We start from the raw sequence: 24,366 nt of genomic DNA, 5'->3' as shown, positions 1-24,366 counted from the left end.
AATCTTTGCAGTGCCATTTATGGGGACATGGGTCTCATCTTTGGGGCAGTGTTACAGTGAGGTAGAGTAAATAGCTTCCCAACGCAGAATAACATTTTAAAAATTAGGTAAACTAGTCTCATTCACAACCCTCACCACATTATTTTTATTTTTATTAGTAGACAGAGAAAAGCAACTGTCTTAAGTTTCTTCCAAAAATCTTAAGAGAAAATTAAAGTAAGTTACAGGCTGGAAGAAAACATCTGCTACCTATTCCATAGACAAAGGCCCGACATCCAGAGCACACAGAGGGCTGCTGTGAATCAAAGAGACATTCAACCAGGTAGTCAGCAAAGGGTACAAGGTACCCGAAAAAGGCCTGCTAGGCCAGCTGTTTGGAAATGCAAATGAAGACGACGATGATGAACCACAGCTCTGCTCTCCAGCTGGCAAGAACTGCCACAGTTGACGTGGCCGCACTCAAGTAAACGTTCGGGAAAATGGGTACTGCTGCACACTGAGGGGGTATAAATCAGTGAGGCCCCTCGGGTTCACGACCAGGGAATTGGGAAAATTAAACACGAATGATATCGTGTAGTGAGTATTCGCACTGCCAATGACCTTGGGCTACCTGGCCCAATACAGGCAGTGCTTCTTGTCTGTCTACATCGTCTCTTAAAAGGGAAGAGAAAGGGGGGTTGCACTCTCTTGGGTGGTGAAGACTGGATCAGGCGGCATGAAGCAGTGTGTGATCGGTCCCCAGTTTTCCAAGGACTCTGTAACTGGATTTACCATATCCTGTATTCGTGAGTATATTTCCCTATTTCATATCTTAATAAACCTCTGATACCCCTTAAACAGACTCTCATGGAATTCACTTACTAGTGGTGCCCAATGTGGCCAAACCCCAAATGCCCCTGCCAGGGCACACAGTCCTGCACAGCAATACTCCATTTGCCTAATTGGGGTCTGAACTCCATCTTTTGAAATTCCCACCCCTTCTGCATATTCTGCTACTCCCTGGGATCCTGCTGCATCATGAATTTGCACGGTGTGCTGCTCTCCACCAGCCACGCATAGTCAGTCTGCCTCCTGAGCAGAGCCCAGCTAGGCTGCTTTGTTAGGCTCCTAGCTGGCTGCAGAAGTTCTCTCAAGTTCAACAGCCCTGCGCCTCCAGCCTCTCTGTCTTCAGGTGTCCCAGCCAGGCCGCACAAAGGCACCTAAGCATTTCCAGCTCATTCCGTGTATTTCCTCATGGGTGTATATAATCTGTTGTGGTCCCTGCAGCTCTGCCTAGTACTCATGGGTACCAGGTTGGGGTTGCCTGGGTGAGTTTAATTTGGAGCTCACCTTCGGAGCCTGAGGTTCAGAGTCTACAGAAGGCAGTGACAAATTGATTTCAAATCTTAGAATAACTTGTTAAAACTGATAAAAAGAGCGTTAAGGCACAGATGAAAGAGGTTAGAGGGGATTTAACCTCACCTGTACCTTAGAGAGTTAGACTTGCCTAAAGTGGTGAGCTCACATGCTATGATGTATCCTGTTACTATTTGTGAAAAGTCAGCAAATATTAATTATCCCAGAGGATATGCAGATTGTAAATGGGAGCCTATACATATGAGAGACTTAAAAAATACAAAGGAAGCAATAGTCTCCTATGGTATTAATTCAGCATTTGTAAGACAGTTGCTCAATATGTGGTCTTCCAGGAATAAAATCACTCCAAATGACTGGAATCAATTAGTCTCAGCAGTATTAGAATATTGTCATCAGTTACAGTGGAAAAGCTGGTTGAGAGAAGAAACTAAGGCTCTTGAACAGCAAGGTAAGAGTTGAGATTTTGAGATTTCTCAAGATCAGATTCTTGGTGAGGGCTGTTTTGCTGACATAAAAAAGTAGGCTTACCTTTGATGCACACACCTTGTTCCTATGCCATACAGCAGCCTTAATGATTGGGATAAGATTCAAGAATCAGGAAAAAGAATTGAGCCATTTACTAAAGTCATATAAGGTTCAAAAGAACCCTTCACTGACTTTTTGCAAAGACTGACTAAAGCTGTAAGTAGAATAATATCAGATCAAGAAGCTAGACAAGTACTAGTTACATCTTTGGCTTTTGAAAATGCCAAGTTAGAATGCAAAAAGATAATTGCACCTTTAATAGTCAGATCAACACCCATAGAAGTATGGACCCAACACAGTCAATATTGAGTCTCATAAATGTAGTGATGATGCTTGGATAGGAGAGGTGATTTCCAAAGGCCTGAAGAGATGTCAAAGTGCCAGATGTTTTAGTGATGGCAAACCAGGCCATATAAGAAGAAACTGTACACAGGGTGCTCCTAGAAACAATGTTTCTTCTAAGAATAATCCAAACAGAAGGCCCCAACCTTCTGGATTATGCAGAAGATGAGGCAAAGGCTGACATTGGAACAATAAATGCAGATCAACAAGAGACAAACAAGGCAACACTTTACCACTGGGAAACACCTTGGGGGCCTCTTGCAGGCCCCCAAGTCAAACATGGTCAGGTCATTCCCAGTCACCATAGAGGAAACTCCTCCCCACTGGAAAAAATTAGAAGATCCAGCACCTATTAAAAACCATACAACTCTGGAGGATAGAATATCTTTGGAAGATGAATCAAAAATTCAAAAAAAACCCATAAAAACAAATATTTTGGCAGACTTTCATAAATGATCAAAGACCAAAGCTAAGGGTACGAGTAAATAACATTATAATTGAAGGTTTGCTGGACACAGGAGCAGATCTGAGTTTAATTACACCAGAATCATGGCATCCAAATTGGCCTCTTCAGGAAGTGGATGTTCAGTTCTTAGAGATTAGAACTCTATCTCAGATAAAACAAAGCACAAGATGGGTTGAATGTATAGGGCCAGAAGCACAGATAGGAGGGCTGAGGCCATATGTGGCTAATATAGTAGTGAGTCTATGGGACTGAGATCTGTTACAGCAATGGAATACCCAGATTAACATTCCTCCAATCTCAGAAGCAGACCAAAAACCAATTCATGTTTCTGGGTATAATATTATAAGGCACTATAAAAAATAGTGACCATTCAGGCTGTACAAAAACAGGGCACAACAGCTGTTGAACTCTCAGAGGTACCAGGGGCCCTACCCTTAAAATGGCTAACTGACAAACCTGTCTGGGTTGGGCAAAGGCCTATGACACAAGAGAAACTATAAGCTTTAGAACAGCTGGTTCAGGAGCAGCTAAATGCTCAACATATTGAAGAATCTACCAGCCTTTGGAATTCTCCTGTATTTGTTATTTTTTAAAAATCTGGAAAATGGAGAATACTGAAGAATCTGAGAGCCATAAATAAAGTGATTAAGTTGATGGGCTCTCAACAGTCTGGAATGTCTCTGCCTTCTCTGTTATCTAAGGGATGGCCTATTATAGTTATTGACTTAAAAGACTGTTTCTTCACTATACCTCTACAAGAAAAGAATAGGGAAAAATTTGCCTTCATGAACCTACTTATAATAATTTTCAGCCTGTTAAGAGATGTTAATGAAAGATTCTCCCACAGGTAATGTTAAATAGCCCCACCCTGTGCCAATATTTTGTGCAAAAACTGTTGGAAATAATTTGTGTGTAGTTTCCACAATCTATAATTTACCATTATATGGATGATATCTTATTAGCTGATTCAAAAGTAGACACTTTAAAAAAATGTTCAAAGAAGTAAAGAAAGTTTTGTTGGGGATACAAATTACTTCTGAAAAAAAATACAAAGAGAAGATTCTATTAATTACTTAGGATATAAGATAGGTCTACAAAAAAATTAGACCCAAAATGGTACAAATTAGGAGAGAATGATTGCTGACTCATAATGATTCAAAGATTACTAGGAGACATTTCCAATTTATGGTTCACTTATTGGGATAAGTCCTGATGAACTGAGTAATTTGTTCAGTATCCTAGATGGGGACAAGGACTTAAATAGTCCAAGAGAATTATCAGCTGAAGCCGAGATAGAATTGGCTTTGGTGGAAAAGAAAGTACAGAATGCACATGGGATCCTGTGAATTGAGAGCTTAACTTCATTCTGGTTATATTACCCTCTCTGCAGTTCCCTACAGGGATCTTGATGCAAAGGGAAGATATTATATTGAAATGGATATTTTTACCACATAAACAGAGTAAGAAAATAAAGACATATGTGGAAAAGATTTCTGATTTGATTTTAAAAGGAAAATTAAAACTTCATCAGTTGACAAGAATGGACCCAGCAGAAATTGTAGTATCTTTTACTAATGAGGAAATTTCCTCTTTATGGAAAGATAATGTATATTGGCAAAGAGCTTGCAGTAATTTTTTGAGAGAGATTAACAACAGTTTATCCCAAAGTGAGAGAATTAAATTAATAAAAAGAAGCAGTTGGGCCCTTCCTCAAATTGTATGGAGAACACCAATTTCTGGAGTCCCTACGCTCTACACTGATGCAAATAAATCAGGAAAAGTATGATATAAATCAGGAAACTTAAGTAAAGTGATTCAATGCCCTTAAAATTCTGTACAAAAGTCAGAACTATATATTATTCTTATGGTACTAATGGACTTTACAGAACTCTCAATATAGTTACTGACTCTCAATATGCAGAAAGGGTTGTTTTACATATTGAAACTGCTGAATTTATTTCTTATCAAATAGAATTAACTTTATTTATGCAATTACAGGAAATAATCAGGATTATTATTATATGTGTGATATAACACACATCAGATCCCATACAGGTCTGCCAGGTCCTTTAGCACAAGGTAATGATAAAATTGATTGATTATTAATAGGAAGTCTTCTGGAGGTCTTAGAATTTCACAAAAATCACCATGTCAATAGCAAAGATTTGAAAAAGGATTTCTCCATCACTTGGCAACAAGCCAAGGAAATTGTAAAAAAAAAAAATTTCCTACTTATTCCATCTATTAACCAAACTCCATTACCAGCAGAAAGTAATCCTAAAGGCACACACAGAAATGAAATTTGGCAGATAGATGTGTTTCATTTTGCAGAATTTGGAAAATTAAAATATGTATACCATACAATAGATATGTTTTTAGGATTTCAATGGGCAACTACTTTGAATTCTGAAAAGGCTGGTTCTGTAATTACACATCTATTAGAAGTTACAGCCATAATGGGTATACCTGTACAAATTAAGACTGACAACACTTCAGCATATGTCTCCAGTAAAATGAAACAGTTTTTTGCGTATTATAATATAAAGCATATTACAGGTATACCACACAATCCTACAGGGTAAGCGGTCGTAGAAAGATCTAATTGCACTTTAAAAGAAATGATGAATAAACAGAAATGGGGAATTAGAACCCCCAAGGATAGACTGCATAATGCCTTATGGACCTTGAATTTTCTTAATGCTGATGAGAAAGGAATACCAGATGCAGAGAGACATTGGACAATAGAAAAAAAAAAAACTCAATTAAATCAGCCTGTGTACTTTAAAGATGTGTTGACCTCAGAAGGAAACCAGAATATGTGTTACATTGTGGGAAAGGGTTTTGTTTTTGTTTCCACAGGAGAAGAAAAGCTATGGATACCAAAAATTAATAAAGGTTCGATTTGAATAGGAGAAACCTCTTGATGAGGAGAAGTAAAAGCTCATCCACCCATGTGACCACTCTACAAGTTGTAAGAAAAACTCAGCAAACAAGGGTCGGGGCAGGGTTCTGTTTCTGTCTTTACAGGATAATAGAAATACCCATCTTCAAGAAATCAAAAGACCTTAGACAGCTGGATGTTTAAATAACAGCAAAATCTCACTACCTAAACATGCATATCTCCTTACTTGTAGAAATATTGTAGTCCTGACTCAATTATAATCAAAGCTGGCGTTGGAGTTGGAGCATGGCTCTCTCCTTCTCTAAATTCAAGCATGTTGTTAAAAGGAAACATTAAGAGTTTCTGTCTCATATCAGAAGAGCCACCTGGTGTGGGACAGAAGAAAACCAAAAATCTAGGGACTATTGTTGTCCAAATTCTATTTCTCCCCATACTTATTCTTGACTCTTTGGAAACTTTCTTTAGATATAGTGCAATCCTGAAATTTAGACTTTCCATTTTGACATTAATAATGCCTAATTTTCTGCAGTGAACAATAAATTTTCCTAACAGCGATCTCTGAAAGTCTCCTGAAAGGAGATGGGGCCCCACAACCTCAAATCTACCTGGTTCTTTTTTGTTTGTTTGTTTGTTTTTTTGTTTTTTGTTGTTTTTGTTTTTTAAGACAGGGTTTCTCTTTGGAGCCTGTTCTGGATCTTGCTTTGTAGACCAGGCTGGCCTCAAACTCACAGAGATCCACCTGACTCTGCCTCCCGAGTGCTGGGATTGAAGGCGTGTGCCACCACCGCCTGGCTCTACCTGGTTCTTAATGATGCCATTGAGCCAATAAACATCACTCAAAGATTGGTGTTGGACTATACACTGTTTAGGACAGTTCCAAGGTGGCTAGCTGAGATGGTCCACTATCTTACACCTCTAGCCAGAACTTCAGATAAGCATTACCCATTACTCTGAGACTGGCTACAAATGCTACAGCTAGTTCTAATGATACTTAACCATTGTTTAGTTTTTTACAGGATCCCACAGAGATACCTCCTAAACAGCAGGAAGCAATTCTAAGAAAACAATGCCCCCTGTCCCAACAGGTTTTTGTCTTCTCAGAGTTATGAATAATTTTCATCTATAAGGGGTTGGTTATAAGTTGAATAGGGTCAGGGGGTGGAAAAATAAAATTTAGACTAAGGAATCCCTTTTGGAAAAGAAAAAAAGGGGAATAGATGGGACAGAATAATAAGGTATATACTAGTGAACTTGGGTGGTGAAGACGGGGTCAGATGGCATGAAGCAGCATGTGATCAGCCTCCAGCTTTCCAAGGACTCTGCAACTGGATTTACCATATCCTGTATTCATGAGTATATTTCCCCATTTCATATCTTAATAAATCCCTGATACCCCTTAAACAGACTCTTGTGGTATTTGTTTACAATACTGTTCCTCCCTTTTGTACTATATCTAGATATCTCTCCCCACAAACACTAACATCTCTATGCACAAGTGCAAGCATTGTTTTTATAGAAAAAAGTATAAACAAGTAGTGTGATGGATCAGTTTATTCACCACCAAAAATCAGTGTTACAGCCATATATAAGTGGTTCAATGAGAAAGCAGGGAATGGAATAACACGTGGATAGTCTTATTTGTAAGCTGTCTGTCTGTCTGTCAGTCTGTCTGTCTGTCTCTATTATCAATCAACCAATCTTCTACTTATCATCTATCTATATAGCTGTATTATTTGTCTATCATATTATCAATCTACCATCTAGCTACAAATGCACAGAAGAAGATGGACAGAGACATGAAATGGTTGCTAGTGGCTATACCCCTCTGGAGAGACGTCATGACCGGTACTTTAAGAGAGGACGTATAGAGGGCTCTTACATTTTGGTACACAAGTAACAGTCTTCCCCCTCCTCCCATCATTTATTTTGTTTTCTGAGGCTTCTGTTACCTTCAAGTAACTATAATAAGAAAATATTAAAAAGAAAACTCTAGAAATAAGCAACAAAGAAGTTTTAACTTTGTGGCTGCTCTCACCAGTCTGATGATACTTCATCGCATAGTGCTCTGGCCAATCCAGATGTAGTCATCCTTGGTAAAGTGGACCCCTCGTGTGTATACTGCCCATCCATCAGTCGTGAATTAACAATCTTCAGAGGAGACAGGCTATCGCTATATTGCAGCATGTGTGTTTAGGCGCTGTCCTCTCATTGTACTTCACGATGGCTCCCAGATGCAAGGATGACGAGGCTGGCAGTTCAGGGAGGCCGTGAGTACCTCTTCAAGTTCCTGTATCACTAGAAGGATGACACAGACTAGTGCAGTCCTGGCCTTAGTCAGGAAGGCTCATCTGTCAGTGGATGCTGGTCAGAGCAGAGGCTTAGAACCCGATGAAATGCTGAGATAAGGGGCTGCTGAGTTCCAGCCCTAACGGGGACATCTATATCACCCACTCTGAGGCCCAGGGCACCTCACAGAGAGGGTTAGCACGACTTGGGGCTGTAAGACCCGGAGGATGGGGGGAGCACTATAAAGTACTGTCCTCCAGATGTGGCACAGTTGATGAAATCAGAACACACAGCAGCTGTGGACACCTGCACAAGACCACACCGGACATGACAGCAGGAGGGGCCATCAGGAGCCAGAGGGAGACGAGAGAAACTGATGGGGGACATGCTCACAAAACACTGAATACCAGTAAGAAACTGACAAAAATATAAAACTAGTAAAAGCCAAAAAAGAAGAATCCCTATAACATAATAAATATTTTGTGAATGAAAGGAGAAACCTCATCCACATAGTTTTATTAAAGTATACTGTTAAATGACTTTATTGTATTACTAGTTCTTATTAATCTTGAAATGTACTTAATTTATACATTAATTAACAAAAGATCATAGATAGATAGATAGATATACATAGGAAAAAGCTTGGTAAACACTCACGCACACATGCATTCGTGGTCCAATACAATGCATAATTTTAGGGATCTACTGGGGATCCTGTGGCAAACCCTTCACTGGAAATGAAAAGTTCTGAAGTTATATATGAATAACACATCCATGAATCATTCTACAACTGAGAGACAAATGGTAACCTTTGAGAGCATCTATGACCTTCTAAACCCCAGATCAGAGGGGAGAGCCTCTAGCAGGGAGGCCCTTCCCCAGTGCGGACTCAGTCTTCCCTTCTTCCATCAGGCTCTGCCTTCTTTATCAGAAGGCTCCTTTTCTTTCCCTATCAACTTGAACTTGGAGAAGATACATGCCCCTCCCCCCTCCCCATGGACAGGGTGACAGTAGTGACTTCCTATTTTCTCCTCAGTTGTGAATTTTCCTGCCTTCTGACTAAACACTGACCCTGGAGCCCAGCAGAAACGGGGCTCAAGGTTCTGGCTCTGCTCCTTCTTAGCTGCAAGCTGCTGGGCATGCTAACTAACTTCCCTCAGCTGCAGCTTCCTCATCCATACCCAGGGAATCCCAGCAGCACCACTGAAGTCAGCCATCGTGACTGTAGCTGGGACTGGGTCTCTCTGACTCTCTGGTCTAAAGTCTGGATGCATGTGGCGGTCTCCTTTGTTTACACCACAGACTTTCAGACAGTTCCAGGTTTTAAAATGTCTTCAGGTCCTCCTGAGTTCTCTTGCCTCTGGCCACCCTGTAAGAGGCACTCAGGCAGCTGCCTGGGGCTACACTGTTTTCCCCACACAAACTGACGGGGCTGCCCTTCCTCCAGGACGGCCTGACTAGCAGTGCAGACTGCATGTGTCTGGCAGCATCTCTGCTTCTGAAAGGAAGTCCAGTGGCTGACTACTAGGAGGGATGCCGAGTGACTTGCACACTTTGAGCAGGTTTCAGGAAGCTGTGGAGTAAACACTGGATGGGTCTGGTCTAGAAGGTCATGAGACTGAGTGAAACAACTGGTAGGAAACTGAGGCTGTTTCCACCACGAGTGGATTGGCTGCCATATGAGCAGAGCTATTTTCTCTTTTGGAAGCTACTGGGCACCCTTCAGCAAAAGATTAATTAGTTTTTAGGGTGGTCAAGAAGGAACACAGCAAGTTCCCTGCTACATGGGGTTTCCTGTTTAGCGACATTAATGCCCTTACCCTCTTCTGCCTGCTACCATTCCCCTCCAGCCAGGGGAGGCAGAGGAACACCCCTGCCCTCCATAGAAATGGGGTCTTACCAACTCTTCTAGGGCAAGTGAGGAGGCTAAGATAAAAGTCAGCTGATCTCCCTTAGGAGAGTGCCTAACTCCAGGGGACTACCCACTCAGGAAAGCCGCTGTCCCCTGGCATCCCCAGCTACCTGGTTGACATGCAGTTGACACTTTACTGTGGGCTTTTTTTTTTTTTTGATGTCTAGATGATGGTATCCGCCGGTAAAGCTATTTCTGAAATATGAGACTAGAAATGATCAGGTCAGGGCTCTGTTATGATGAGATTAAGATGCATTAGCCTCCTCCTGAAAGACTTGAAAGTGTTTTCTTAGGAGGAAAAGAGGCATTTTATTTTAAGACATTTCATTAAAATGGAAGAGGTATCAGGAAAACTGGTTATTTCAAAGATATCCTATTTTGAATCTCAGCTTATGCCATATTCCACAGTAAATTCTAAATGAATTCAATTCGAAAAATGTTAACATTAAAAAAAAACTATAAGAATATTTAGACAAGTATTAAACAGACACTTAGCAATGAAGTCCCCCTGTTATTAGTCAAAATGACCCTTCCTAGGTGCAAAAACATGGATGAAACCATAAAAGAAATGATCAGTAGATGTAGCTGTGTAAAACAACAAACTGTAACTGTCTACATAAAGACTGATTGATATTGTTGGCAAAACAAAGGGACGTTGGAGAGGCACTTCTCTGAGAACCAAGAGATTAAGAAAGTGATGCAGGGCCAGCAAGATGGCTTATGGTTAAAGGTGCCTGCTGCCAAGTCAGACGGCCTGAGTTCAGTCCTGGGACCCACATGGTGGAAGGAGAGACCTGGATTGCACAAACTGGCCTCTGACCTCCACATGTGAGCCACAGCATACTCACACATAAAATGAACACTCAGAAAACATGTTTTAAAGGGCATGCTCTGCTCATGCCATTATAATCTACTAAAACAAGTTGGCTATTGTTATTTCTTTTCTTCGGGATACAGGGGTAGAAGCCAGCATGCAGGAGGCAGGTCCAAGAGTGAATCTCAACAGCTGCTCACAGACAGAACACACGGAAAGCTGGAGGCCGGCAGAGTCTCCCCAGTGATCAGCAGAGGGAGACGGAACTCTGAGCAATGATTTCCCACATCCCAAGTGCACGCAGGAAACAGGTACAAGGAGTTTGGAGTAAAGGAAAGAAACTGTCCAGACATGTTCCTAGTTTCTGGGGTGTTTACATTTTCTGTTTTCCTCTGGCTTGTAGCATCTTCTACTACATTCTCTGCTAACTTTATTTTTAGTACTGAGGACAGAATCCCGAGCCCATCACACGCCAGGAAGGCACTGTGCTCCTGAGCCACAACCCAAGCCCTCCATCCAATTGTCTGAATGCATCGCAGGCTTGTGAGTGACCAGCTCCTGTGATGCCATCTGCCATTGAGTTTCCTGGCTTAATGGAACCTGGGGGTTGGGGAACAGGTGCCTGGATTTCCAGTCAAACTGGTTTACCTACCTACTAAGGCAGCTGGTTCCTGGCCTGGTGCAGGAGGGACCTGCAGAGTGTAACCATTCACTGTCCTTGGTTGCCAAAGATGATGTAGTCAGTGGTGGCCCACTGGTGCAGAAAGACAGATGCCAGGACCCTAAGAAGTACAAACTGGTGCCCTAAGGCAGTCTACTGTCCCAAGATTTTGAACTCAATGGCATTTTTAGAGACAGACTGGATGGTAATAGAGTGGATACAAAAGTGTTTAAAACATAATCCATGTGACCAGAAGTTACTGATTACTCTGATGTTTGTGGGACAGGAACACAGAGATACCATTGCTCACCCACAGAAACAAAGACCTATTAATTTTTAGGGAGATTCTAAATTGGTTACTTCTCCCAATTTTGATTTCAACTTGTTTCAAGATCAAAATTGATGTAAGCAAATTATTGATAAAGACAGAAAGAAGTGTGTGGGAAGAGCGTGTGTGTGTGTGTGTGTGTGTGTGTGTGTGTGTGTGTGTGTGTGTGTGTGTGTGTGTGTGATGTGTGTGTGTGATGTGTATGTGTGAGTGTGTGTGTAATATGGGGAAGTGTGCTATGTGCCACCTTAGTTTTTGAGACAGAGTCTCTCGCTAAACCTGAAGGACACCCATTTTTGAGGTTTACCTCTTTGGCTAGGCTGGCTGGCCTGCAGGTTCCCAGGATCTTTTTGTCCCATGGCTATACCTGGCTTTTATGTGAGTGCTGGGGATTTGAACTCAAGTCTTCTTGCATTCACAGCAAGTGCTCTTAACCACTGAGCTGTCCCTCCAGAACTGGCAATAGTTATCTACCTAGTTAGCTGGCTTCTTAGAGAAAGGAAATGATAGGAAAGTTTTACCATATAAAAATTAGTTGTTATTTGGCTACTAGTGAAATAGAATGTGTTCAGGAATCTCTAAGGATGAAACTCAAGACACAGCTGTAGGCCACAAAGTCAGAGAAAAACGAATTGCACAAGGAGACAGTGCCTACTTGAACTTTAAACATACGGGTTTGTTGATCTGTAGTTTCCTCTGTGGGCCAACTACGAGCATCTCCCTGGCATCCGATCCTGCCCAGAGCTGGGACGTGGCTGAGCTGGGAGCAGAGCTGAGTCACCACCCCAGCATGGTCCACCTGTGCTCTGCTCCTACCTCTTAGAAACTGAGTATGTGCGCAGATCATCCCTCCAGCTCGTTCAATTCAACCTGCCATCTGAATGATGCTGTACTTTTCCCTGTGCCTAGACACTACAAGTGTGCTGTTCAACAGTCAGGCCGGCTCTTCCCGGTCCACTCACCTTGGTCCTCTAGGGTCAAGAGGACAGTCTGAAAGGTAGTGGTGGCTGTGAAGTGCAGCACTGGCTTTGTTTATACCTCTGAACGAGCTGCTTTCTTGGCATTACTGGAAGCTTAAATCTCGGCATTGATATCAGTTCCACTCAATGTCTTCTGGGGAAATAAAACCCTGATGCTTACCTGCCGGGGGTTTCTGATAGCATGTCTGCATCCTCTTTGTATTAATCACAAATACATACTCAGTCTGGATAGGTCAGGTATAGTCCTCACCCCTTAACCCCTTTGAGAAGGGGGTGAACTGGATCTGATAGGTGATAAGCGGGATGGGCAGGGCCACTGTTATATTTTTCTCGATTATAAAGACACATTCATATACCATATTGTAGAAAGGAATCTGGTATGTGCATATTATTGGTGGCCTAGTATGTATACACGGTTGATAATTATAATGAAATTCTTACCAAAGCTCTGAAACCATTTTTTGATATAGAAATATTGATGTATTGTTGCACACACATGCTCAGTAACATGATCTAATGGTGAGTGTGGCCACTACTTCGGTGTTCAAGGCAGGAGAGAAGCATCAGAGACACTTTCCAAAGGCTGTTCCACTACACAGGAGCCATCAGGTCCACACCAGGGCTTGCCTCCACCATCAATGGTGGTGCTAAATTCCAGCTAAGTTTGTTTCCCCTTCTATCATAGTTTCATTTCTGTCACTGTGATAAAAATGTCCTGACAAAAAGCAACTTAGGGGAGAAAGAGCTTATTTCAGCTCCCAGTTCCAGGTCACAGTTCATCACAGAAGGGAGTCACTGTGGCAAGAATTTAAAATACCAAGTCAGAGAGAGATATGCAAACATGCTCACTTCTCAGCTCACTTTCTCCATTTTTACATAGCCCAGGACCTGAACCTAGAGAATGGTACCACCCACATGGACTAGGTCTTCCCACACCCATTAATGTGATCAAGACAACCCCCACCCTCACCCCAGACACACCCACAGACCAACTTGTTCTAGAAAATTCCTCTTTGAGACTACTTTCTTAGGTGCTATTAGATTGTGTCAACCTGAAAATGAAAACCAGTCATCACACCATGCAAGCTCCTGGGCTCCGGATGAGACACAGGGACGTCCTCTCCGTGTAGGTGTGCCTTGGGGTCTAGCTGCTGCAGCTCTTTCCTGTACAGTCACAGAGGGGAACTGTTCCCTTGACTTAGATGGACTGAGGCGATCCTGATTTTCTATACTCTATAGAAGAAGTCCGAGGGGACACTCAAAGTGGCTTCTGAGAGGGAGGTGGCGGAGAAGGAGCCCAGGGACCAGTCACAAACAGGCAACAGCTGCTTTCTGGAGCACAGGGGCAGAAGGGTCCCCTGTGGAGCTGCTCTGACAGGGAGATGGGTCCTGGTTGTGTTTTGTAACTTCAGATGAGAGACATTTCCACTTGCTTTGATAAAGATTTGAGGCACATGTGCTTTCAAGTTTGTCTGTTGTCTTAACATCTCCTTTCCAGGCAAGCTCACCTAAAAGGGGGAGCTCCGTGGCTGGGAGAGGCACGCTGGCTCTTTTCAGCCTCCCATCTTTGGCTTTATGGATGGTGCTGAAAATGCACTTGTGCCAAAAAATGCCTAGCACCAACTTTAGGAGGTGTAACAGCGCTTCACAACCCTTGGAGATACGAAATAATGTTGCTATAACCACATGACTATGACAGGTTGAACTACAGCTGAAACACACAGGGGAACTTTGTCACTGGGGTATGCCAACCCAGTAAGCCCAGCACCCAGCTCAGGACGGACACACACAAAAGTGCCTTTCTTAGTGAAGGTGTGTGTCATGGCTCCCTGGGCAGGGATGCAAGCTACACTTTGTGGCTATATGAAGAAGGCACACCACCACCCAAAGTCCACTGGAAAATGGTGAAAGAAGCTTCCAGAATACCATCTGCTTACCAATCTTACTTCTTGTTTCATTTATACTTTCTCCCAGAGCCTTTGCTTCAGAAAATCTGGAGGAAAAAAGGAATAAAGACAATTTTTATTTTTTGCTAGACATCCTTTATTATATTTGAAAAAATAAGAGATGTTTGAGAGGTTTCAGGAATGTGATGAGGACAAAGGAAAACTGAAATAAGCTTAGTATGGTAGGCTATAAAGAAAGCCTGAAATCTGTGATTACATCTACTGTCAAACATTGTCTACCTTACATAAAGTTTCCGGTTGGAGCATAGCTGGGTGGTTAAGGGCACTGCCTGCACTTCCAGAGGACCTGGGTTCAGTTCCCAGCACCCACATGAAGGTTCACAACCAGCTCTAACTCCAGTTCTGGGGGTCCAGCACCCTCTTCTGGCTTCTAAGGGAACCACATGTATTGCACATGTGCTGCAATACTACACGCAGGCAAAACACCCATACACACAAAATAATAATAAAAAATCTGTTTTTAAATTTGCTAATGAATAAATTTAATTTCTGATGCTTTATGGTGCAAAGGTACCAGAATTAAGTGTGGTGGTAAAGTTTCTCTACCATGACCCATAAGCCATGTGCTAACATTATAGTAAAAAAAAAAATTCTCAAATAACTTTAAATTGGCTTTTTGACATACGATAGTGTAGCAGAAGTCAGCCACTGACAGTCAGTCATGAGACAAATTAGATAAAGTTTTATTGGAACGCGTTCACCCATCCATCACCACTTCATCTATGGTGGCTTGTAGTTCCCACAGCTGAGTGGAGAGATGTGAGAGGCTGTGTGGCTAGTGGAGCTGAAAGGTTTTACTATTTGACCCTTTACAGAAAATGCTTGCTGACTCCTGTCACAGAAGACTATTAAACCAGAAATTGAAAATACAATTTAAGAGAAAAAAAAAACCACAATAACCCCCAAACCAGAAATAAATATATCCTGATATGGAGATCTGTCTAGTCTTTTCTCCAGCTCATTTTTACAGGGTAAGGTCATAATGTATGCATAAGTACATATACACATACATAATAATATAAATAATGCATAAGATTCTATCCCAATATTTTTTCGCTTAGCATGTAAGTTCTTCCCTATGCCATTAGAAACTCTTGTATTTGGTGGGTAAATACTAGTCCATGAGATATGTGTGATGGTGCTCAGTCAGTGTTCCTGCTACATTTCCTAACAGATCTTTACGAGACATCTACATGAGCCCAACCTTGCATTGAGAAAACAGTGTAAGACATGACCCACGGAAGGAATGAGCAGCTCTTGAGGGGACCAAGGCCATCATATGTGGTGTGGGAGGCACGTTGGCAGGAGGGCGGGGTGACTGGCCATGTTGTGTCGCTATCATGAAGCAGAGAGAAGAATGTGGTGCTTGGCTTTTTATCTTTAGTTCAGTCCAGGACTCCAGCCTGTGGGATGGTGCCACACACAGTAGGAGGGGGTCCTCCAACCTCACTTAAACCTTTCTGGAAACAATCTTAGCAGACACACTCAGAGGTGTGTCTCCTAAGGGCCTCCAAGTCCAACCACACTGACAACAAAGATGAGCTACCACACCAAGACGTCATGAAATATTAGTTGATCTGTCTTCCCTTCTACCATGAAATCAAAGGGGAGACCAAAACCCCACAAACAAACAAACAAACAAACAAAACAACTACACAACATATGGACACAGCATGTATTCTGTCTTGGATAACAATAGCCACACTGTTTGAGTTTGTCTAGGAAGGGGCCTAGCTATGTGTAGTGTGTAGTCAAATCACTTCGTGTGTAAGTTGGGAGTGACCTGGATTTGAAGATACACAGAATTTTAGAAAACGTTCATTCTAGAAGTTTCCAAACACATATAAAACAGAGAGCATGTTGGGCTAAATCCTCCCACTTTACTGACCCAGTTTTCTGCTGTCCATCTTAACTCAACAGCCTCTTCTCTCCCTGTCCTCGTCTGCCCTCCCTGAATCTCACAGGGTTCTAGAGAGGCTTAGCTATCTTACTGTTTGGCCCGTAACTCCCTCATCTGTACAGCATTGCCCTAGATGAAGGGAGAGGGAGCCAGGCCAGGAGGACCAGCGCTCCGTGCTTGGTAGAAAAGTGGTGGCAGTTCTGTTACTGCTGTTTCTGCATCTGTTTGGCCTGGGACTACAGACAAGGAGTTCCAGGGAAGAGAACTGCATGTTCCTACAAGGCTAAGGACTCCACCCCTGGCTCCCGAATGAAGGCTCCTCAGAGGTCATTCATGTCTTCTCAGTGAGGGCCTGTTGCCTTATGGGGACCAGTGCAGAGGCATCTGGTGAAATTCAGGCTTGATCAGTTCGGCAGCCATTCATGCGGAGTGTGGACTGAAGCTCCATGTGCTTTGTGTATGAATATTGACCACCACCAGGCAGGACAGGATCCTTGTAGGGTATGCTGAGCTCGGAGCTGGGGTCGTGCCCAGGACACAGTAACCACAGACAATGGAGGCTGAGGGCCATCCTTCCAGCAAACCCACGTAATAGAAGAGGTTCCTGCAGATGGATGTTAGGGGCTTCAACACTGTGGCCAACTTCCTCATCATCAGAGGGAATGAGAAGATTTAGGTAACTGAAGCAGAGGGATGAGACTTTTGGGAACATTTTTGAGAGAATCCTTGTTGCCCTTGGGATGTGGTATCCAAAGACATGAGTCACTCAGGGTGAAGCAGTTGAGGACCCCCACACCTGGCTACCCTACACACAACTCACTAGGGAACTCAGACAGGGACTGCTCTGACCTAGGGCCAGAGATGGTTTATTCTGGAGCCGAACTTGAGTGATCGTGGCTTGGGAACACAGATTTAAGTTACCCCAGTTTATGTTCCAACATGGAAGCAGTTCTGTGGACTTTTTTATGGGTAACAAGACAAAGAAAGCCATAAATCAAGGCATTAAAAAAACACCTTGGTGGAAACACCAGAGAGGAGGGTTATAGTTGGGTAGAGGGCTGGCAGCCATCGGATGCTATGTGACCACAGTCTTAGCCCTCCCATTGGGGCAGTTAGTTTTAAGTTAATACATTCCAGAGGTTTTTATCTGTTTATTAGGATGGCAGGTCTGACTCAGAGGTGTGTAAGGAATGGCTCTTGTTAGGCTAAAGATCGCTCTCTCGGCAGCATTCCAACCTCTCCATGTCACTGAAGTTTTAATCAGTCAATTTCCCTGTGTAGACAGTTTCTTTTCAGGAACCCTGACACACAGTGGGCATGTAGAAGCCAGAAGTCTATGTTAAGTGTCTTCCTCAATCACTGGCCACCTTATCTTTTTGAGACAGGGTCTCTTACTGAACTTGGAGCTCACAGATGTGGCTAGGCTGGCAGCCTGGTGAGCCCCACGGGTCTGCCTAGCTCTGCCTCCCTAGCTGGGGTACAGATGTAAGCTGCATGCCAGGCTTTCTTAGGTAAGTGCTAGGGACCTGAACTCAGTCCTTATGCTGTACAGCAAACACTTTACTCTCTAGGCCATTTTACTGTGATGAAGACCCAGCCTGCCCTCCCCCTGCATTTTTCACATGCTAATGACCCTTTTCTGTGAGTCTCTTCTGCTGTCCTCTCCAGCCTGCTGAGAGTCAGGGGGTCAGGGGGTCAGCCACTCCCACTACCACTCTGCACTTCTTGGAGGCTACAGCAAATCTTCAGTAGTTTCCTTGGCTGCTAAGAGTCCTCAAAGTCGATTTCAAGTAGGCATTATTCTCGAACAATAGTTCTCCGAACAGCATTTTGTGTGTGTGTGTGTATGTGTGTGTGTGTGTGTGTGTGTGTGTGTGTGTGTGTGTGTGTGTGTCCAGCATCGTTTTAAGAAGCAGGGGGTGCTGAGAAGACTCTAATCTAATCTGTGCTTCAGAGTTAATAATTGCAGTTCAGCAGACAAGGTGTAAATATAACAATCAAATGGAAAAGTAATTAAGGTTAAACTTGAGGTCTAATGGGAACACGGGAGCTCCTATTTGTCACGGGAGCATTTCCAGATGGTGCCATGATTTCCCCAGTCCACTTCTCCTGTTGCTTGTAGATTGCTCTTCCATTCTGCGCTAGAAGGACCCAGCTGAGTGAAGGGGTGCTTTTCTTGGTTTAGCTCACATTATTAATGCCTTGATTTCTAGTTGCAGTTCATCTCCCTGTTCATTTCCTCTTTTGTTACTTAATGGGGACTCTGTGTCTGAAGGGTCCAGTTTGTAAGAAGTTTGACACAAAAGAAAAGCTCCCCTGTGCTTTGCCTGGGCCCTGGTATTTACAGAGCACAGGGTCGTCACTTCTCTTCCTATTATTATATATTAGGAAGATGGCTCATGCCTTGAAAATGGAGTTATTGTGAATAACAATTATCTTCCACTGGAAAAACCTCCACTGAAGAACTGATTCATACACTGTGGGCCAATGAAGGGCAAATGTTCTGTTAATGTGACATCTTATTTCTCTCCTCACACACAGGCAGCTGAACCTCCCCCAGATCTCGGGCAGCACTCAGGCATGCTGGAAAGTCCATGCTAGAAATATGCAGGTGAGCAGGGAACAGAAAGCCTCCTGTTAGGTAGCATGGGGCACACAGGTACCCATGTGCCCTCCTGAAACCCCAGACCAGGTCTCATACCCTGGGGAAGTGCAGAGAACCATGGAGGATTCTGGGCTACCAGCAATCCTGCCATCAGGGATGACTGTCTCTTGCTGTGGGCTAGAGGAGATTAGTTTGGTGTCGGGCAATTCAGTCTCAACAGGATGACACTCCAGAACCATTAACCACAGAGTTCACAGATGAGAGGCAAGGGGAGTAAGATGGGGAACTAGCCCTCTGGTCCTGGGTGTTGAGGGACAGTAGAAGGTGAGAGCTCTGGGAGGGATGCCAGCAGACCTCTGGTGGTTCAGAATTCCTCAGACCAACACTTGAGGATGTGGGTCCTCCCTGCCACTAGGGAGCGCTGGAGCAAATATTTGGAAGGGATCAGGATTACTTGAAGAGTATTTCTATGCCAGGGCCTCAGGGAAGTCACTCCTCTGAGTATCTTGGGATTTCCTTTTGTGTCTTCTATTGGAACGCTGTTTGTTTGTTTGTTTGTTTGTTTGTTTATAAAAAGGTATTTTCTGAAGTCCTCTGCTGTAGGATGTGTGCGTGCACATGTATGGGTCTAGACTCACCCAGGAGACACACCTATGGGTATGTCTGTGAGGATATTTCCAGAGAGGATTAAATGAGGATGGAAGACTCTCTCTTTAAGCTGACAGCATCTTCCAGCAGGTGGCCTGGGTTTGAAGATGTCCCGGGAAAAGGCAGCATGTGTGGCCACCCCCGACAGTCATCCACTGACACTCACTCCAGCTTCTTCTGCCTTCCAACATGGACGCACTACCAATGACTGTTGGGTTAGGATCTCCAGGCTGTGGGCTTGGACTGGAGCTGCTGAGTCATCTGGCTTTGTTAACTGAATTCTCAGCCTCTTCAGTGTGCAGATGGCCCGTTGGACTCCCCAGACTGTATCCTGTAAGCCAATCTAATAATTCCCCGTTGTGAGATGTATTCATTCCATTCCTTGTGAGCACCAGTAATCTCTAACAACTGAATAACCTCTGTGAAAGGGGGTGAGATGTAGGTGCAGAGAGAAGGGGAGGCTCCGGGTGGTACCCCATTGCCTCTTGGCATGAAGCAGTTCCTTAATGACTTAATTATATTAACATTAACAGATGTAGAATTTCCTTTTTAGAATGGGCTGGTCTCCTGCCTTTTCGTTGGGTTTATTGCTGGGCAGACCTCTTTTCAGAGAGCTTTGTGTGAGTCTTGCTAAATTCCTCTGCACAATGGCCAAGAGGAAGACCGGAGCATTGGTAGCATTGCCCACTGTGGGCAAATAAGATGAGCTTTCAGTAAAATCCTGATGGCTGCTTAGGTTATCAGAACTGCACTGACTGTATGGAGAAGCCTCTGAGAGACCCACACATGCTCACCCTGGAAGGCCATGACCCCCTTCCCCACCAGAAACAGGTCCAGACTCAAGTACAAGCCCAAACCAGCCAGGAGCCATGATGATTTTAGAGAAGGGAAAATGAGTACATCTGCTCTGTCAGTGGTTTTTAAACTTGGGTACACAAAGTATCATCGGTGTGTGTGTGTGTGTGTGTGTGCGCGCGCGTGCGCATGTGTGTGTGTGTGCACACACAGGTGTAGACTGAAGTCAGCTTCAGGTATCGTTCCTTTAGTACTGCCTCCTTGGTTTTTGAAATAAGGTCTCCCGCTAGCCTGGCACTTGTGTACTAAGCTGGGCTAGTGACTGCTGAGCCCTTCGAGCCCACCAGTCTCCACCTCCCAGTTCTGGTATTATAAACACACCCCACTGCACCACTGCACTTATAATAATAATAATAATAATAATAATAATAATAATAATAATAATAATAAAAAATATGGGGTTTGGGGATTGAACTCACATCCCCATGTCTGCATGGCAAGCATTTTACCCACAGGACCATCTTCCCAGCTCCTATGAATTTTTTTAAGGAACTTCTCCTTCCAGGGTTCTGGATATCAAGGTTGCTGAACACTCTGGGTCAGTGGTTTCCAAATCAGGTTGTTAGTGGAATCCATTTACAGAAAAGGGATGCTCAGTCCACACCTAGTTACATGAGTGTCTGGGGAGTCGAACCCCAGCTTGGTTGAGCTGGGTATCTATCTCCTGGGATCATTTCACTAGGAATTCATGACTATGAGCTGGCAAAGAAGCCTTGGGGCTCGGTGGAGATCTGTCTTAGAGGATGAAGCGGCTGTCATCTAGTTGACAATCTTGTTTCCAGACACCCAAGGAAGGTAGCCTGCTCTAACATCCCATTGACCATATCAGGAACGTGTGGCATGCAGGGGAGCAGAAGCATCAGCAGATTTGAAATACCTTGTCTCAGATGCTAAGACTGAAGCCAGTGTGTGTCCGTCCATGCTTCTAGGGAGAGAGTCTCCAGTTCTTCCCAGACTCACTCTTGTAACTGGAGTTTTTCTGCCTGGCCCACAGTCAGGGCAAATCTCTCTCACCTGCCAGTCCCACAGCCTCTCAGACCCGACCAAGTAAACACAGAGACATATAGTGCTTACAAACTGTATGGCCGTGGCAGGCTTCTTGCTAACTGTTCTTACAGCTTAAATTAATCCATTTCTATAAATCTATACCTTGCCACGTGGCTTGTGGCTTACCGGCATCTTCACATGCTGTTTCTCATCCTGGTGGCTGGCAGTGTCTCTGACTCAGCCTTCCACTTCCCAGCTTTATTCTCCTCCTTGTCCCGCCTTCACTTCCTGCCTAGCCACTGGCCAATCAGTGTTTTATTTATTGACCAATCAGCAACACATTTGACATATAGACCATCCCACAGCACACTCTCTTCCTCCTTCCCCTGGTTTTGGTCATTGGCTCTGATTGTTTTTATCCACCCCTCCTTCCAGCTTCCATTCTTTATGTGTGGTGTGTGTACATGTGTGTGTTGGATGTGAGTGCCTGTGTATTTGTCGGGGTCAGAGGAGGACACCAGGTGTCCCACTCTATCAGTCTCCATGTTATTCCTTTGAGACAGCGTCTCTCCCTGAGTCAGGGCTGTGCTGGTAGCCAGCAAGCTCCAGGGACCTTCCTGTTTCCACCCCACACAGCACTGGGGTGAGAGGTGCTTGAGTGGCCAAGTCCAGAGTCTTACATGGGTGCTGGGACCTGAAATCAGGCCCTGATGCTTAAGTAGCAATCACTCTTAACCCGGGAGCCATCTGTCTACCCCCACCCCCAGGACTTCCATTCGCAGGGTACACTCAGGTGGATCTGTTTGTATGGGTCTCTGTTGGGTTTTGGGCTGGTCCATCTGCAATTTTTTGGAACTGTGTTCCTTCTTAGTGTTGTGCCTTTAAGATCTATCCTTGTTGATATACAAGTATCTAATCCATCACCCCCACCGCCACCACACTACATCCTAATCCACGGACTTTCTGTTATATTAACTGTCAGCTGCTCAGCACGGGAACCTGGAGTATGTTCAACTGTCACCAGCTATAAGCAGTGCAGCCATGAAAGTTCTATGTGCACTTTTAGGAGCCCAAGTGGGATATTTACCCCCAAATAGAATTGATAGGTCACGAGGTGCACACACTTCTCCAGACTGAGAGGACCTAGACTGCTCTCCAGAGTGTTGGATGTGAGTTGTGTTACTGGATTCCCGAGGAGCTCTGAGATCTACCCCTGCCCGAGTTTGTCCTCTGGCCCTTCCCAGTCGAGTCTCTCACTCCTCCAGGTAGCAGCCATGTTAAACCTTCATCTCTCTGCTCAGGCCTTTCATCTACTCCAACTCTTGATTTTACAAAAATATGAAGGACCTAAAAATGTAATTTTGTCTACACATTAAAAAATTGTGTGTGTGTAGACCAGAGGCCAATTCCATTGTCTTCTATTACTTTGTTTTAGAAGCTGACCTTGGAACTCATTTGTTTGACTAGACTGGCTGCCCATCAAGCCCCAGAGAACCTGCTGTCTCTCTCTGCCTTCCCAGTGCTGGGATTACAGGGGCATGGTGCTGGTGACTGGAACGCAGGTCCCCATGCTTACATAGCAAGCCTTTACCCACTGAGCCAGCTCCCAGCTTGACTTTTTTGCCCCTGAAGATACTGAAGGCATTTGTAAGAGTTCTAGGCTGATGAGAACACATACAATGTGAGCATTGTCCATAGAGCTAATGATAGATTCACAACACGCCCCCATGGTTGGGCATGGTTGTGCAAGCCTGGTGGACCTAGACACTTCCGCCTAGCCAGTTCCAGGTCAAAATAGCCAGTTCCGGGTCAAAATGTCTCCCGTGACCAGGACCCAGTGGCTTTGCATGGTTGCGTAAAGCGCGTGCAACACAATCATGTGATCTACGCGCATGAGTGGAGTAGCCACATGAACCTGTGTAGCATGCGCGACTCAGCCATTATAAGCCGGTGCCATATCCCCGGATTCCTTCTTTATGTACGTGTCCTTTCAACAGGCCTGAGCACACCTGTCTCTCTCTCTTATCTTAATAAAACTCTTGTTAGTGGATTCTGTCGTGTTTCGTGACATTTCCTCGCAGGGTAAGAGCGCCGCCAAATAACTAACAGCTAATGCTATCCCTAGCGACCCCTGACCCACCGGTGGCTTACCCCAGCAGTACTGGGATGGGGATGCTCACACATGAAAGAGAACTATGGCAGGGGTGCACGCAGGGGCATGGGAAACTGTAGACAGTAGACTTTCTGGCAGACATTAGGCTGACAAGTTAGAAGGACAGACTAGGAAGTCTCTGGACTGGCCTACCTAAGCCTGGGGGAGGAGGCAGCTACTCTCTGCCTGGATCTTACCTCTGCTTCAGAATCTGTTTGTTGTCTTCGATGGTGACACTGTCAGCGTGGTCCCTCTTGAAAATTTCAAAAGCTTCCTGGCGTCCCAGGGACATCTCCTCTCTCATTCCTATTTGGAGACACAAGGGGATGGCTTCAGTCACATCATCAGGATGCCATTAATTTCACCACCACCTTATTCAGATCATAAAGCTGGTCTTGGCAGAGAGGCTGTGGCCAGACAGGTGGTGCCTGACCAGAGGCTGTGCCTGAGTCCACATGACTCAAGGGGTGGGGGTGGGGCTTGGAACGCCTGGTCAGAGGAAATGAGAACCAGGCCTCCAGGCCTCAGATGGCGAGCACATCTGTGAATCTACTTCCTGCCATCCCTTGGTGGCACAGCTCTTCCTGTTTTCTCCTCATGCCCCATTTCGGGTCGTTAAATTTCTCTCTGAATTCCAGGCATTTAGTTACACAAATTAGAGTCCAGATGAAAAGTACAGA

At 44.2% G+C, this 24,366-nt stretch overlaps 1 protein-coding gene across 7 annotated transcripts in view; it reads right to left on the bottom strand.

Moving 5' to 3' along the window:
- The window catches only part of Kif6 (kinesin family member 6), a 315,011-nt gene that overhangs the window by 64,808 nt on the left and 225,837 nt on the right, over window positions 1–24,366 (bottom strand). For all 7 annotated transcript variants that reach the window (XM_052745603.1, XM_052745598.1, XM_052745599.1 and 4 more), the window contains 2 exons: window positions 23,884–23,992; window positions 14,510–14,565 (listed from right to left, as the gene is read on the bottom strand). In XM_052745603.1, coding sequence (XP_052601563.1) covers window positions 14,510–14,565; window positions 23,884–23,992 — 165 coding nt within the window. The remainder of the gene's footprint in view (window positions 1–14,509; window positions 14,566–23,883; window positions 23,993–24,366) is intronic.

This window comes from Peromyscus californicus, unplaced genomic scaffold (genome assembly GCF_007827085.1).
Source record: "Peromyscus californicus insignis strain IS unplaced genomic scaffold, ASM782708v3 Scaffold_19__1_contigs__length_69161282, whole genome shotgun sequence".
NCBI classification, from domain to species: Eukaryota; Metazoa; Chordata; class Mammalia; order Rodentia; family Cricetidae; genus Peromyscus; species Peromyscus californicus.
Note: the sequence above shows the minus strand (reverse complement) of the source record. Positions and strands in the feature narration are given on the sequence as shown.